General features: G+C 49.2%; 5 protein-coding genes across 5 annotated transcripts; 2 read left to right on the top strand and 3 right to left on the bottom strand.

The window, feature by feature from the left end:
- Window positions 1–796: 796 nt before the first annotated feature.
- On the bottom strand, window positions 797–2,466 carry gel1 (1,3-beta-glucanosyltransferase gel1). The gene is made up of 2 exons (XM_025528979.1): window positions 1,776–2,466; window positions 797–1,707 (listed from the first exon to the last, which is right to left on the bottom strand). Exons 1-2 carry the CDS (start codon window positions 2,376–2,378, stop codon window positions 934–936), a joined length of 1,377 nt encoding a protein of 458 aa, XP_025388320.1. The 5' UTR covers window positions 2,379–2,466; the 3' UTR covers window positions 797–933.
- Window positions 2,467–7,490: 5,024 nt separating this feature from the next.
- On the top strand, window positions 7,491–9,064 carry BO83DRAFT_361135 (uncharacterized protein). Its single transcript, XM_025529442.1, has 2 exons — window positions 7,491–8,308; window positions 8,379–9,064. Exons 1-2 carry the CDS (start codon window positions 7,585–7,587, stop codon window positions 8,966–8,968), a joined length of 1,314 nt encoding a protein of 437 aa, XP_025388319.1. The 5' UTR covers window positions 7,491–7,584; the 3' UTR covers window positions 8,969–9,064.
- Window positions 9,065–9,348: 284 nt separating this feature from the next.
- On the bottom strand, window positions 9,349–10,966 carry BO83DRAFT_338187 (UbiD family decarboxylase; the record flags this gene model as incomplete). The annotated part of the gene is made up of 3 exons (XM_025528501.1): window positions 10,134–10,966; window positions 9,953–10,067; window positions 9,349–9,882 (listed from the first exon to the last, which is right to left on the bottom strand). Coding segments are annotated over exons 1-3 (1,476 nt in total), but the record flags the coding sequence as incomplete, so codon positions are not given.
- Window positions 10,967–12,014: 1,048 nt separating this feature from the next.
- On the bottom strand, window positions 12,015–13,513 carry BO83DRAFT_378546 (GTP cyclohydrolase II). Its single transcript, XM_025531282.1, has 3 exons — window positions 13,258–13,513; window positions 12,239–13,188; window positions 12,015–12,187 (listed from the first exon to the last, which is right to left on the bottom strand). Exons 2-3 carry the CDS (start codon window positions 13,166–13,168, stop codon window positions 12,161–12,163), a joined length of 957 nt encoding a protein of 318 aa, XP_025388317.1. The 5' UTR covers window positions 13,169–13,188; window positions 13,258–13,513; the 3' UTR covers window positions 12,015–12,160.
- On the top strand, window positions 13,512–14,402 carry BO83DRAFT_35165 (ankyrin repeat domain-containing protein). Its single transcript, XM_025528951.1, has one exon. The coding sequence runs from the start codon at window positions 13,786–13,788 to the stop codon at window positions 14,275–14,277; it is 492 nt and encodes a 163-aa protein (XP_025388316.1). The 5' UTR covers window positions 13,512–13,785; the 3' UTR covers window positions 14,278–14,402.
- Window positions 14,403–16,126: the final 1,724 nt, after the last annotated feature.

The raw sequence follows: 16,126 nt of genomic DNA, 5'->3' as shown, positions 1-16,126 counted from the left end.
TTAAACAAAACACTCCTCCTCCGTGAAGTTCGCGCGCTGGTGGATTGCTCACTAAACCCGTACTCCTCATTGGCTTCACCCTCCCATAGTCGGGGGGGACTATTGGCCTCGACACATCCACCGTTTCTCTCCGTGAACGGGGTCCCACCGGAATTGACCGAGTGCCACCAGGATTGTCTCGGTCTCTTTTCTCTCTATCGTCGGGGAGAGACTGGAAGGGCTGCCAAGGTGCAGGACAATGTCCGGGAACCCACCCGTCAAGGAGGGAGACTGGCTATGGATCTATTTCGAGATGAGCCAAGGGGTTCTTGGGCCAAAATCAGGAACTCGGGATGACCTCAATGGGTCAGCTAGTAGGACTGACCGTTGCATGATGAGGGGTAGAGATAGATAGAGTAGATGGCTAGATGGAGTAGATAGATTGTGAGAAGGAGTTTGCCAGAAGCACGAGTGCTACGACGGAGGGATGGAGACAGCCGCCCGGCCAGATCCTCCGGCGGCCAAACCTGAGACGGGCAAAGTGTCAGACTAGCGGCGCTGCAATTTATTTTCCCTGCAAAACTCCGGTCCGCCCCCCTCCAAATGTGGGCCCACCTGGCCAGCCGACAGGAAGAGGTTGATTTATTTTTTTTCTGCTGCACTGTCCAGACAGTCACCATGTGGGAAACTAGGAAAGAGTGAGAAAAGCAGGGATGCTACCTGGGTTCCGTTCCATTACTAGATACTCTACACATCGACTGGCACCGGCTAAGGATGGTCCAACCCAACTGTACACATGTCAGAATGCTGCTTTGCGCCGAGACCCACTCGGCACTACTTTAACCCCTTGCCGGCAGCAAACAAGATAAGAAAAGAGAAGAAAAAAAAAGTGAGACACAACGCAAAGAACCAACGCATGAAAAGATACGAAAGATCATTCACCCAACTCAGTCCTTACAGCAGGACGAGTCCGGCACCGAAGACGGTGGACAGCACCGTCACCAGTCCCACCATCACAGGGGCCATGCCGAGGCCGGGAATCTGCAGTCCAGCAGCAGCGCCCGTGGAGCTCGTCGAGGTGCCGCTCGAGCCCGAGCTGGAGCTCGATGAGCTAGCCGAGCCCGATCCGGGGGTCGCGGTGCTGGTGGACGCAGTGCCGGCGTTCATGCTACCAGAGCCGGAGAATCCGGCGCCCTTGCCAGCGCCCTGAGTCATGTACTTCTTCGCAGGTTCGGGAATGGCGGGCAGGGAGTCTCCATCAACATCCCAGTTGGGGGAGTCCTTGGCCGGGCAGGGGTTGGCACCACCGGTCTTGTTGTAGCCGCCGTCACCCTCGGGGTTGCTAGTCTTGGAGTAGGCCGACTTCAACGCATCGTAGTCGGACAGGGTCTTCACATCGTTGCCATCGATCTCCACCAGACCGTAGTTGCTGGATTCCTGGGAGTACTCGTAGACCAGACCACCAGAGTAGACGCCGGTCATCTCGGTGTTGTACAGAGCGCTGACCTCCTCGAACTCACGCTTGTTGGTGTTGCAGCCATACTCGGACAGGAACAGAGGCAAGCCGTATCCGGTGAAGTTCTTCACCTTCTGGTCCCAGCCGGAGGTGGTGAAAGAAGAGGGGTCGCACCAGGAGTAGTCATTGAAGGCGAAGAAGTCACTGCGCTCATCGTCGGTACCGCAGTTCATGTACTCAGCCATCTGAAGACGGTTGGTATCAATGTCGGCCTGCATCAACGGTCCTCATTAGTATGTATTCCAACCGAAACTGGGATTGGGCTGATTTGTGGACTTACAGCAGAGTATCCGACAGGGATCTCACGGTAGTTGCGGCTGCGGATGTACTGGCGCAGATCACGCGTGACAGCCTTGACATAGGGAGCAGCCTTGGAGGAGGGACCATCGTTGATGACCTCGTTACCCGAGAAGAAAGCCAGGGTGTTCTTGTAGTTGGCGAACTTGTCGACCGTGGCGAAGATGTACTGCAGGTACACATCGTTGTACGACGGGGCGGGATCGGCACGGTTGAGGGAGTACTTGGGGGTGTTGACATCCAGCACCAGGTAGATGCCAGCATCCGCCAGAGCGTTCATGCACTCGTCGTGGTCCTTGGAGTTATCGACCGAGTAGACACGGATGGTGTTCAGGCCGAGCTCTTTGAACTTCTCGATATCACGCTTGCAGCCATCGGCATCGGCAATGGGGTCAGCGAGTTTCGAGGAACCACCGGGCTGGTAGTCGACACCACGGATGTAGAAGCGGTCATCGCCCTTGAAGAAGGCATTGCCCTTGACGGTGATGGCCGTCACATCATCACGGGCCTTGATGGTCGACGAAGGTGCAGCGAGAGCGGTGGAGGCACCAAGAGCGAGGGCAGTCGCGACAGCGGTGCCCTTCATTGTGATAGATGGTGATGGAGGTGAGAAGATACAAGGCAGATGGTATTAAGACAAAGAATGAGTGTCAGGGCGGCCTGTCAGTGAGAGATGACTGAGAAGGTATGATAATGAAATATGCAGACGGCGCCGGATATAGGATGGTTCTAGAGAACAGCGAACGAAGAAGAAGCGAGAGACTAAAAAGAGGTCTGAACGAGTGACTGAAGAGGAATTTGAAGAATGCCGGAAGAAAAGCGGCGACGAGGTTGAACGACCGAAAGGGTGAAGGAGGAAAGAGCAAAAACAGCCAGCGAATATGGAAGCGGAAGGGAGGGGGGGGAGGAGGGAGTGGGTGGCACACGCCTTAAAGCAGGCAGAGGCAGGCCGACCATCCCTTCTGCATTGCATTATTGACATCCACTGGGGTAATTTACTCGCGCCTTTGTGAATCCGTCAGGGTCTTGCCAAGCAAACAAACATTGCGCCTGCAAGCAGCCACGGCATGTGTGGGAAATTGTTGGTTCCGCTCAAACTAGATGCTACGAACCAATGAGGAAGACACCCAAGCGATACTTTCCTTTTTTTTCATGGGGAGATCCAACACTCCCCAAACGGCAGGTCAGCGGAAGTCCCAGGGGAGATTGTATTGTGGCCATCCCGATCGTCAGATCGCCTGTGGGCGAACAAGGGTCTCGCACTGGGCCAAGGCGCCGATGAAAGGCTGCCGTGGCCACTTTGCAGGGACTGGCCCCGTCCGATTCCCCGGTCGGAACAAATGAGAATGCAGGCCAAGAGAGGCGCACAAAGAGACAAGCTGCTCATCTGCTCGTCTTTTCGACCGTGTGGGTGGGGCCCCCAGCCTGCCAAGAGTTCCCGGTGGGGCCAGTCCCTGAAAAGTCCCTGGATGGTCCCTGGCAAGTCCCTTGGGACCCTGATGGCCCGTACCAGCTCGGTTGCTCGTTACAAGGGTTGACATTCCATCGCTCACAACGGGCCATTCACACCTTCAACACAGGCAACAAATAATTAATTAGAAATGATGCTGACATTCTAGTCAGATCCCTGAGTAGCCAGCCATCTGATTGCCCAACCTCAAGGGCTGGGTATAAATTCTCTTCTGCCGCTACATGCTAGTAGCAAAAGCAAGGCACCGTCCAGCGGAAAAGGAGTCTCGTCCTTTTCTGGGGTCCAAACCCAGGCTTCCCGCTCCCTGCCGTGCCTGGAAGATCGGTCCCATCAAGATTTCCCAGAAAGACTATATTTACAAACTAACTGTTTCAGTTCGACTGCATTGAACGTGGCTCCTGCTTTGTCTCGCCACTGCAGAGGGACCTGGTGTGGCTCTCTTACCTCAAAGCAACTTCTTGAGTACGATTGGTAGAGTGCCAAGATGAACACTCCTAAGGGGCGGTCATGGCAAGATTGTATTATGGTAGGCCATGACTCTGTGTCAGGAACTATTGCCTCTGGGCGACTGGGCATTTCTCAGATGCTGTGGTTGGGTTGAACTTCAGCGACCATACAGCAGTGCCGCCTTTTCACCTTCCTTCTACTGAGACACTCATGCCAGCGCCAACAGCGACTACATCTACGTACTTTATATGCAAGCGCTTTCCACCCTCCAAAGATCTTGTCGGATTCCATAATTAGTCGAGGTGGTGGCATGGCTTCGATAGATTGGTCGCATGGACTCTGTGCGACCGACACGGGCTCCCTTACTTGGACTGAAGGAAAACCCTCACGGATCTCACTTGGATGCTATGTCTCTGGCAATTGCCATCCACTCCACTCCTATTATCGCCACAGAATTTGACAATTGAATGTTGCTTCAGGGTATCTCGAGCTTCAATCCTCGTACATAGAACACTGCCACAGGTATAGAGGCACAGTCTGGCTTCAGTGTCTGCATTATCACAAAGGCAATCAAAGAACATGGCGCGCCTACTATCTATTCGACCGCCCATGTCTCACCAAAAATAGGAAGCTGACGTCAACGCACGGATTCGGGGGCCCCGCCGGAGCCGATTAGCGCCGCCCATTGTCTACTGCTGACCTTCCTAAACCAGGCCTGCCTTTACTCCAACGGTAAACCAAATCAGAGGCATGTTTCAGCATCTGGCATATTACCGCTTTGGAACCTAAAACCGTTAGCCATGTGATATGGAGCAAGTCCACTCCCACAAGACCTACTAGTACTGTAGCCAACGAGCCATACTGTCTGTAAATATATCTGGGTGCCTGCAAACAACTGAGACTTGACTGGTCCAATCCGACCGAGCCGAGACTCTTGGCATTCGCACAGAGTGTGTTTGGGTGTCTACTAAGGCATACACTTCAACCCGCAGTCTCACCTCGTTTCACTGCGAGTTGCCCAAAGGGAAACACCTTTTTCAAATCCAGAGGGTCTTAATATCTTCTACTTGGTTGTTACATATTGCTGAGTACCGATCAGCCCGTCGGTATAGTGTCGTGTGCCATTAGGTCGCCAAGAAATCCATCGGACTCCACGTCTAGCCATCTGCAACCGAGACGAAGAGTCTAGATTTCACCACAGCTCCACCCACCAGAAATGACGGGACTCGCCAAATTTAGGCAGCAACCTGCAGTTTCTATTCTTCCGAGCATGTGCTCGTCTTGTTCACTTAGCCAGGTCTGAATTGATGATATATTATGTGCTATTGTATATGCGGATGTGCCCTGATCCTATTTTATGTATCCTTCACTCAACTGTTGGTCACGCCCGACTGAGCTATGATTCAATAACGTACCATCCTTAGTTCTTGAAATTATCGACACAAGAAAGTAGAATATATAATTAGAGTCTCCTTCGACCGAAGTTATAGATTATAGTCGATTTTATGAATGCCGAAAAGTAAATGGTAATTCTAGTCATTCGTTCTGGAACAGTGGCAGCATCTAATAATATTTCACACGGTGAGCTCTACTTCCCCTGGTTATAGTACATCTGTAGTGTACCATTTTCAGAAGAGTATTTACTAGTAGTAATCGTAGATACTACATCTCACCTTAGCCTTGTCATTGCAACTTACTACTCTGGGACTTATAGTACTGCTCTGTTGTGAAGACAATTACTATTCATCCATTAAATACCCAATATATATATATACTACGCTATATATGGTTCCGAGAGAAGTCCCAACCTAGTAGCATTCAATTGTTGAGTTACTAGTACAGTTATTTACGAAGAATTTTGGGAATTTTTCCTGGGTGGTAGCTCCTATTACTCTTGGTACTCAGAATTTATAAATTCCTGAACCACAATACTGGCGAAATCAGTGCTAAGCTGCATCATCGCTCGTTGCACTTACTGAACATCTCTCGCAACCCATTCTTCAGCTACGAGTCACCCAAGCTAAGTTCCTCAATGTCGCTCGTTACCTAAAGGTCTGACACTGTTATGTCTCCGATTCCTGCCTGCTTAACAGTAAAAGACACCGCGGGTGTGGCCGCTTTACCGTCCCACAACCAGAAAGTACTTAGTATTCCTACCTCGGCTGTTTTTCCTGTTTACATTTAGCAAAGGTAATTGAATCATCTCCATTGACCGACTTTCCTTCTCTTTTCTCGTGCTGGTCGATAAGCGTCTACAACCATGATCAACTAATTAATCAACATGGTTCGTCATACAGTAATCCCACCATCACGCCTGACAATACCGACCACGGTCCGCTCCGAGTCCCAGACTTCGCAGACATTATGCTCATCTATGTACTTCCAAGAAATTTATAAGCTCTCCATGGTCAACGTGATGAACAGCATCACTGATCGTTCCACAGTGACTGTGGATGGATCGAATAGCAGGAAATGCGGACTCGACAGTTGAAACCGTTCTGACACTCGTGGATTTGCAGTATTTTTTTTGGGGGGTGGGGGGGGGGGGGGGTTACGGATGGAGCCTAACGGAGCCTGCCCACTATGAGGGAGAGAGAATCAATATTGACAATGTTATAGCCTCCTACAGAGATGCTGAAGTCGTGCCAAAACGTATTGAACAAAGTTTCACGACCGGGGGGCATTCACGGCATTCAACACCACACTCCCTGCACGATCACTCTCGAAGAAACGCCGAACAAACAGGTCTATATGCCATGGCAAATATTGAGGTTATCGGAGTGTCTTCAGAGAATTTTCTCCTTGCCAACGACGTTTGGAAGCTCGACAACCTACTCAAAGACTGTATCGCTGCTGTTATTGTCTTTGAGATGGATGGGGTAATGCCGTTGTCTTTAGCTCCCCAGAGGAATGCAGCAAGACCGTGATGGTAATGTCATTCAGGGACCCTGATCTTCCTGCTACCGACGGCTTGTGTGTAGCGATAATCGATGATGCAGTCCATCACACCCATGGACAAAAATATCGCCGTGCATTTGATATTTGCTGATGGGGCCATTCAACATTTCGATGAGAATAAGATTCCCGGAGCAGGTTCAACTGAGGAAGGTTATCGCGAAGGTCCAAATTTGCAGATGTTAAGAAATGCGATATTAGCGAGAACATTCCTGCATTAAGGGAGAGCAGCCTTGCTAACCCGACCAATTCGGGTCCTTGTCATTCACTTGAGTGCTATATGATTGGAAACCCGTGCCTTGTACTAACCACTCAGTCCGCATTAGATGGAGTTGGTCCCGATCTAGCGGCTTGGTGGCTTGGGCCGGATGAACGGCTTGCATGAGCTGGGATGCCCTGTCGGGAAAATCCGTCGCAAAGCAGCGCTTACAGCCTGAACGAACCATTGAGAGTAACCCACGTCATGTTCCCCCTCTTATATCGGACTAACATCGTATTAAGAGGTCTCCACCCGACCCTACAGAGTCCGTACGACTCGTTCTATCTTCCCACGGGGATATCGTAGCGTGTTGGAAAAGGCACATGGGGGACTTTATACGCATTAGGACACCGAGAAACAATGCTCACTCACAAACATGCATCTCAGGGTCCAGCTATTATATTAATGTTACATCGCTTCAAGGGGTCTCACGCTAAGGGGCCCTTTCATCCCTACAAGGCCCTACTAGCGTAGTCCGGGGGAGGCTTTTACTCCGTAGAGAGATTAAAGGGCAAATTAAACCGTTATTAGGTACTTCCATTCGTCCAAGCGAGTACATTTTATTTCTCAAATGCCATTATCACTTGGTTCACGCAGCCAATATCTTCTACAACCGTTTCAAATGCCTCCTAACCCACTACGCTCTCCGACACATCCCAAATGCTTCTCCCAAGGCGACTTCTAAGACCATGTTCCCTAATTTTTCTGAACACACACACATGTCATCTACTGCTCATTTTCATCTTCCTCTACGGCCTAGCAATCAACCTAGCCCGCCTAACATGCTGGCGTGATCCCACATCCGCCTTCTTCGCCTCAGACCAAGCATACAAGCCGGCCTACTCCACCCTCCGCACAGAACAAGCCAACGAACTCATTCAACAAGCCAACAGCAACACCCTCCCCCAGCACCTCCAGACAAAAGCCTCTGCCCATCCCACGATGTGCGTCGGAATCGCCTCAGTAGCCCGAAAGGGTACACGCTACCTCCAGGTCGCAGTCGGCTCCATCCTCGAGGGCCTTACCGCGACAGAGAGAGAAGACATGTACCTTATCATCTTCATCGCGCATTCTGATCCAGCGGAGCATCCAGCGTATATGGAGCCGTGGCTCCATGCTCTCGCTGACAAGGTGCTTGTCTATGATCTGGATGTAGTGGATATAGAACATATTCGCAGTTTGGAGACACCAGAAGCGAAGAAGTTTGCTCGTGAGAAGGGTTTGTTTGATTATACGTATCTCCTTAAAGCTTGCGGTGAGCTCAATACGTCGTATACGGTGATGCTGGAGGATGATGTCGTTGCTTTGGATGGGTGGTTTCATCGGACTAAGCAGGCTTTGAATGTCGCGGAGCGGAAGGCGGAGGAGGAAGGGGTGGAGCAGTGTAAGATATGCTTTTATCAATCGGTGGCAGATGTGCCATGCGAGATAAGCTAATAGAGATATTGTCACAGGGCTTTATCTCCGACTTTTCTACACCGAGATATTCCTCGGATGGAACTCAGAAGAGTGGACCATCTACCTCTTCTTTTCTCTCCTAGCCGTGTCTGTGATCGTGGCCACAACCACAGCAACCCGATACTGTTGCCCTTCTACGGCTAGATACCTCTCGAACGAGACCATAACCATCCTCTCACTCGTGGTCACCCCCCTCCTAGTCACCCTCTTCTTCGCCGCCGGACGGCACACAATGCTCCCAATCCCCGATGGAGTGCACGCGATGCCCAAGTTCGGCTGCTGCTCTCAGGGATTCGTCTTTCCACAGGCCCGCATCGGAGACCTGGTATCCTGGTACGAAAGTAACCAAGTCGGGTACGTGGATATGCTCACAGAGAGCTACGCTGACCAGAACGGGGAGGTTCGCTGGGCGTTGACGCCTAGTGTATTGCAGCATGTTGGGAGTAGGAGCTCGAAGACGAATTCGCTGGGGAGGCATAGGGAGCGGTTGACGATGGCTGAAAGGATTTGGAATTTTGGATTCGAGGAGAATGATCCCGGGGAGTTGAGGCTCGAGCATCGGTTGTGGGATGATGGTGGGGGGTAGGATGTAGGTGTGTGGTATATAGTATATTTGGTTTTATAGCTGTTTTGTACTATTTAGGTTTCGTAGTTGTATAGTTACATTTGGGTGTTACTGATTATTTATGTATATCAACAGCTGGTATTATCTTTGTGGAAGAACTGGAATACGTGCATGGTCATAGGCTATAATGGTAGTTGAATCAAAATATAATGAGTAAAATAAATGACTATATAACAACTGCAGACCAGGAAACAATGTATAAGGCTTTGAATTGAGTACACAATGAAGCGATACTTATAAAGTACATAATTTGATGTTTTAGACAAAAGTTCATGAACCGGTCTTGGACCTTTCCAGCACACCTCTTCGTAATGCATAATTCCAATATCAGCTTCCTAATGATCAGCCTTGAAGCCCATCGAGGCCCACTCGGCATTGACCTTAGCCTGAAGGTCCTCGGGGTATGAGTTCTTGAAGTCCGCAGCCTGCCAGTTAGGTCCAGTTGTATACTCAGTAGGCATCAAAGCGTCAGAGACAACCTTGCCACCCTGGACAGGGGAACCGCTTCCATGGCCCATGTACGGAATGAGAGGAAATCCGCGGACATCATCGTAGAAGTACTCATCAAGACTGGGCCGGCAACGTGTGCAGAAAGCCCAGATCACATCTTTCCAGTCATACACGTCGATATCCTCACCGACAAGGAGGAGGCGATGAATAGTGTAGCCAGCCTTGTGGGTGAAAATCAAGTCACCGAACTTACGACAAAGTTCCTCAGAGGTGGTCTTCATTTGTCGGAGCTTGGCGCCGTCGATTTGAAGAACAACCCACGTCACTTGAGATTCGAAGGGGGACATGGCTTCCTTGACTGGAAGACCGGCGTCTTTGCAGAGTTGGTGGATTTCGGCAGCGGCGAGGGGTCCGATCATTGTATGCTATACAGAGAGACAGTCCGAGTTAGTTTACGGAGTAATCAGGAGTATTTTCGGGGTCAGTATGACTCACAGTCTCGTCGGTAAGGCGGCCGCAGTTGGAGACGGGGAGAATAGCACCATTGCGGTAGGTGATCTTGTTCACCTTGTAGAGAGGGCAAGGGTGAGAATCACCGGGAAAGACGTAACTATCAAGGGGCATGCAGAGTTAGTATCTATTGAGTGGTGTATATTGGAAGCTGTGTATATCATACCCATGCATCTCGCCAAATGGACCCTCAGGACCAGTCTCCGTAATAGACATAGTGCCCTCAAGAACGATCTCAGCGTTAGCTGGGACATACAGGTCATTCGTCTCACACTTGACCACGTCAATCGCGTGGCCAGTCATAGCGCCAATATACCCAGCCTCAGTACAGCCGTCCGGAAGTGGCATGCTAGAGGCCATGATAGCAGCAGGGGGAACACCGAAGCACAGAGCCCAGGGCACGTCCTTGTCAATGGCCTTCCACTTCTGCTGCATCTGCCAGACATGCTGGGGTGGGATCACCAAACCAGCCAGATGGTCCTTGTCGTAAACCATAGCACGGGCGATTGACCAATTGGTCCAGTCCTTCTCTGGCGAGGAGATAACGTGCATACCATAAGTCTGGATGTACTTTCCGCCATCAGCCTGGTGCAGAAGAGGGACCGGGAGCTTCGTGAGATCAAACTCCCCCTCATTCAGCACATTCTCCTTGCACACTCCAGTCTTGACAACGTTGGGGGGAATCGGTGGGGCATTCTTTGCCCAGAGCATCTTATCCAAGATCTCTTTCATGCCGGAAGATGGGGGGAGGGCCAGATGACGAGCAAGTCGGCCGTACTTGTCTTTGCCTGATCGGAGAGAGTTGGGAGCACCGAGAATACGCCAGAGGCCATTGTGAGCTCCCTTAAGGTTATTGAAGAGGGGAGTTTTGTCATCAGTTTCGCAGACCTTGCGGATGATAGCGCCGCATTCAAGGTTAGGATCGATTTCCCGGTCGATTTCCACGAGGTCGTTGTCTTGCTTGAGGGCTTCGACGTATGAGCGGAAGTTCATATGAGGTAGCTCCTGGATAGGAGTCTCGTGGACGTGGTGGATACCATGGTGAACACCGTGTTGAGAAACCATCTCGAGAATATGGTAGGAGTGATTTGGAGTAAGAGACTAGTTGAGAACCTTGATATGGGTATGTCAGTGGAATAGAGCTTGATAGAAGTAGAAGCCAAAAGCAATCTGGGGAAGGATGAGAGCAGGTGTTTTACATGCATATTCGGGGGCATTGGGTCCATCTTGATGCGATGAAGTCACACTGTCTACACTTCAGTTCGGTGACAATCGGGCTGAGCTTCTTGCTTGTTGCTTCGCCCGGAAGCTCGGGGATTCGGAGACTCGGGCCGCATACTTTGCCATCGATGTTTCTGTTAACTATCGTATTTTATATGCTTTTACTAGCAATACTGCATCTCCCCAGTGGTGATCTCAACAATGTATTAGTCTCTATTGAGTGGGATCGTCGGAGGACGTATTGGAACGGTTCCTATGGTCATGAGGTCATCTTGAAATTCGACCCAACTCGCCTCTCGATGCTTCTTTACCTCTGCTTCCTGTCCACAAAATGCCGCAAGCATATTGATCGTGACTATTGAACTCGGAAATGGTAGTCGTCAATAGTGGAGTAGATACTTTGCAGATTGCCCTATAGCAGAAGTAAGGAATGGCTTGTGGGAATTCATGTCAAAATTCGAACATTCAAAAGATCATTTGTTCTGGATGAAGTTGTCAGATATGGACAGTCTGACCACAGATAAGAGGAATGTCAATGGAGTTGAAGTAACTATTTAACGACTTTCAATTTTGTGCTCCCTATGCCCTATTTGTAAGCCATATACTTATCGTTATCCTACAGGGTGTTAGATCTCTGGCATCTGAACAAAGATGGTGGACTAATAATATTCTTTGTATGTTTAGTGTGTTTTCTATATAGCAGAACACTAAAAAGTTACCGGTGAAAGCCAGTCGTATTCTTACAAATTATCTGAGCTTTTAGCAAGTGTTCAAGTTAGTTGCTGTGGGTAACCAAACATAAATTTTTTCGAAGCTCTGCATGTCTGCCACATGCAATATCTTATGTATGATCTATTAAGTGTTGGTACATTGGATTTTATCTTGTCCTCAAAACACCATCCAGTCCCCTCCTATCATAACTACGTGACACGACAGTCCCATTTAGGTTCGTTGTTCAGACTTTTTATCTCTTCACAGGAGATGTCCCATCCTGTCTGCCTAATTTCTGTCAGTGTGGGATTCGTATTTGCCAGTCAATTCATGTAGTACCTTGGTTTGTAGATAGTTATGAAGCTCAATGCTGTTGGACACCCAGCCTCTCGATGAATCTATCGGCACTGGAATTATAGGCACCCTCTCTTTCACCGTAAGTTCCCCATGAGGACCTTCAATTTCCCCGAGCTTATCCGGGTTATTCGTCAACAAGCGAATACCAGAACTGCCCGAATCATTCCCCAGGGCAAGGTCCATCAGAATGGCGGTCGCTATCCCATATGACCGAGCATCTGCTGGGCGCCCAAGGGCAAGATTTGCGTCGACCGTATCCAGGCCCATATCCTGAAGATTGTATGCCCTAAGCTTATCTGCGAGTCCAATGTTACGACCTTCCTGCCGGAGATACACAATCACCCCACTATTTGATGTGGCCATCATACGTGCTGCTTCCTCTAGTTGATTTCCACAGTCACATCTGGCCGACCAGGTAGTCTCGCCGGTATAGCATTCCGAATGAACGCGAACCAATGTTGAATCTGTATTCGAAGAAGAAGGCGTGCCTTCTTGGCTCAACCGCGAATCATCTGTGATGATCTGCCCAGGCCATAATCGTCCTTTATATGCTCCTCGAATCATTCGGTCCAGTTGTGTCTCGTCTTTGTTCGCTCGATTCAAGCTTCGGCTCTGAATGTGGTCTCCGAAAACATATGCCAGGTGCGACTTGTCGTCAATATTATTCTTGTAAACGTGTAGCCGCAGCTCTGCGCCAAAGCTGGTTGGTATGCGTGCTTGCACAATACATTTGACTTTTGGAAGAGAGGTTGAGTTTTTGGTACACTGTTGTTTCGTTGCATATGGTTCCACTGTGGGATATTCGAGGGGTGATCGACGGTTCGAGTTCGGTGGAATTAAACTGAAGGTCAAATGGCGAGAGGCGACCTCATCTCGAGATAGGTCGATGGTGCATTTAGTAGTCGTGGACATGGTGCTTTCTGAGAGATATCCTTTTTTTGAAGTATGAGCAGGAAAGATGCGATGAAGGAAGGGGTGACATTGTGAGAACGTGTAAATACCTTTTTATCTAATCTTTTGCCTCCAGAAAAAATATTCAGACATTTTTCATACATTGCGCCTTTCATAAATCTATCCTTATGTGCCTTCTGCATCATCCACTATTTCTTTTTGCTCCAATGCCCCCGGAGCTTTTGCCGCCCGAGGGACTCCGAGTCCCGAGCGTCCAGTTCCGAGCCGGCAAAGCGGCATGTAGCAAAGCTACACTTCTTCAGAAAATGAACTTTCTTGCACCTGGTTTGAATCTGTTCCCGGATGGTTCGGAGCCTCGGGGAATACATGCTTGCACATTGTGTACACGTCAATGGAATAAGTTAATTCCAGGAAGACGATCACGCGTAGCCACCCAGGCCCTTCTAGTTATGGTTGCCATATATGAGGAGTGAACAGTTGATCATTGGATTCCACGGTACATGCGAAATGTGTTTCATCCACCGAGAGTGGCTTTCAGAGTACTAACAGAGAACTAATCGATTGCGTAAGATCTTTTTTCATGAACCAGGACAGTTTTTAGAGTCATAAAATTATTGATGCTATTCGCAGTGATTACGAACGGGACTGGAGATACAAACGCCGTGGTAAGGTTATTACTACGGTATGGTGCCAACCCAAACATCGGAAGTCACCATAGCCGAGTGCCTTTGTTTTCGGCTATAAACAGCGGCTCAGCAGCATCGGTAGAGGCTCTCTTGAAAGCAGGATGCGATCCAAACGCGAAAGACAGGTACCGATGCACAACTCCGATGAGCGCCACGGTACGTGGTAAGGTCAGGGTGATAGCAGCATTACTCAGATCGCCAAGGATAGATCAAGATGCACCGAATGACTATGGAAGAAGCGCATTTTCGAAAGATCAGAAAGCGAAGTATTTCCATGACATTGTAGGAATATTGTCGCAGTGCTCCGACAAGATCGCTGGTCTTCCCGAATGTATCCTCCGTTTGGATGGCTACCAAGGAGAAATGGCTTGCGATGTCTGTCAGGACTATATGGACGGTGATGGGGCATATTATCATTGTTAGACATGCAATGACTATCAGTTTGCCATTTGCGATGACTGCAAGGCGCGAGGAATCATGTGTCTGAACGGGTCGCATGAAATGCGTCAATATGAACAGGACCGGTTTGGTGCGGAGCGACGGAACATGTCTGATGATATATATTGTCCTTGCCGCGGACGGATCAGGCCTCGGTGAGATATACTATACATGTGAGAGTTTTATGTCACTAGGCTTACGCTGAATGAACAGGTTGGAATAGGAACGGAAGACTCGGCTTGGTAGCATCTAGACGGTGGATATGCAATTGCGATGCAACCCATAGGATAACGGACTTGTCAGAAAAAGGAACTAAGTGGATTCCACATCAAGCCTTGGGGCGATTCTGAAACGCCCATGGCCGCTGTCATTGTCTGATGCGGTGAGTGAGTGGATTCATGCGGGAAGACGGTACCCCCGGATACATTTCTGGTTTGCACTGGGGGAATAAGCTTTTCGGGTTGCAGGGTAGTTCTTGAAAAATTAGACGCTGAGGTATAGAAGATGTAGAAAGTATAAGATAATATGTCCCGTCAATATTGGAATATAGGTGGTGCAGTAAGAGCGGCGACATACTATCCAGCAAATCTAGACTAGACTATCACATGTGACACGGTTCATGTAGAGTACGATTTGCTAATCCAGCTGTAAAAGTGAGACAGTCTAACCCGACCGGAAGATATATTTGGCTGTCCGCTGTGTTGCTGCTGCTGCCGGCTGCAAGGCGTGGATAAATATAGTAGCCAATAGATATCCACCCTAATAGTAGTTAACACAGTGCTGATGCCACGTCGTATAGATACGGGATTGTTATAAGCCATGGCTGACTGCGTTGGAGCGACTCCCACTCGTATTCAACTATCAGTGCTTTTCATCCATCCTCAATATAAGATTTGTATGAGGCCACCCATGGAACAACGAGGCAAAGCCACCCACCCATTCATCTACCTAAACGCTGCCTGAAGGAAAGAAGCAAGATGAGCTACCAGGATCAAGAGCACTAATCCAGGGACAGACTAGTGCAAGCCTCATTCCCAAGCTGTGAGCCAATAAAATGTCGTAATAGTGGCACCACTTCAGCTAAAGAGCCAAGAATAGCCTAGCAGATCCCCGATCCGGTGGACACTAGGCTCTGTGTAGTTTAGCGTTGGACCTAATCGGAGCTAAGCCCCCCTCGCCGACACTTGACCGGATGCGGAGAGGTTTCTTGCTAGTTTTTTTTTCTGCTCGGGAGTCCGGAATGATGGTTTTGACAGGGTAGACGGGAGGGGATTTACATACCGATGGTGGAAGTGTCTGCGATCGGTAATGAGGGATGAGGGGTAGTCTTGGTGAAGGGGGGAATTATTTAGTGGTTTGTTAGAGGTTGAGGCAAGGGAATTCAATCCAGGAACCGTAGGATTGAATTATCTTCCCCTGACAAAAGGGAGAGTCCACTCGATCAATGGTTGCCAATAGTCACAGTGACGGAGGGAGGAACAGACCATGTAGTCGCACTGGGTAACTACCTAACTGCATAGTAATTAACTCTCCGATCAAGCTATAGATAGGTCATCGGTAAGTTCCATGTGCTCCCATTATAAACTCACAGTAGTCGCGCCTATCACAATTTCTTTTCACCAAAAAAGAGTAAAGTAGGAAAGAAAAGAAGAAAGTCACTGATTTCATGGTGTCGTCATTGATTCAGATTGCCTTCCTTATTCGGGGGGGTTTTCAGTCGGGACGTTCCCGCCATTTTTTTGGTTTTTACTTTGTAGAATTCTCTTGGGGAATAAAAAAATGTGAAACATTTGAGACAGGTTGACCGGCGAATTGACATTTCCGGTCGCGGGTA

This window comes from Aspergillus eucalypticola (assembly GCF_003184535.1).
Source record: "Aspergillus eucalypticola CBS 122712 chromosome Unknown BO83scaffold_12, whole genome shotgun sequence".
NCBI classification, from domain to species: domain Eukaryota; kingdom Fungi; phylum Ascomycota; class Eurotiomycetes; order Eurotiales; family Aspergillaceae; genus Aspergillus; species Aspergillus eucalypticola.
Note: the sequence above shows the minus strand (reverse complement) of the source record. Positions and strands in the feature narration are given on the sequence as shown.

What these genes read in the sequence shown, in the direction of transcription:
- gel1 (XM_025528979.1), bottom strand. Translation starts at nt 2,378, where the DNA reads ATGAAGGGCACCGCTGTCGCGACTGCCCTCGCTCTTGGTGCCTCCACC. An exon ending in TCCCTGTCGGATACTCTGCT is followed by an intron (nt 1,708 to 1,775) that starts GTAAGTCCACAA and finishes CCGTTGATGCAG; the next exon opens with GCCGACATTGATACCAACCG.
- BO83DRAFT_361135 (XM_025529442.1), top strand. Translation starts at nt 7,585, where the DNA reads ATGCTTCTCCCAAGGCGACTTCTAAGACCATGTTCCCTAATTTTTCTG. An exon ending in GGAGGAAGGGGTGGAGCAGT is followed by an intron (nt 8,309 to 8,378) that starts GTAAGATATGCT and finishes ATATTGTCACAG; the next exon opens with GGCTTTATCTCCGACTTTTC.
- BO83DRAFT_378546 (XM_025531282.1), bottom strand. Translation starts at nt 13,168, where the DNA reads ATGTCCACGACTACTAAATGCACCATCGACCTATCTCGAGATGAGGTC. An exon ending in ATAACTATCTACAAACCAAG is followed by an intron (nt 12,188 to 12,238) that starts GTACTACATGAA and finishes GACAGAAATTAG; the next exon opens with GCAGACAGGATGGGACATCT.
- BO83DRAFT_35165 (XM_025528951.1), top strand. Translation starts at nt 13,786, where the DNA reads ATGCTATTCGCAGTGATTACGAACGGGACTGGAGATACAAACGCCGTG.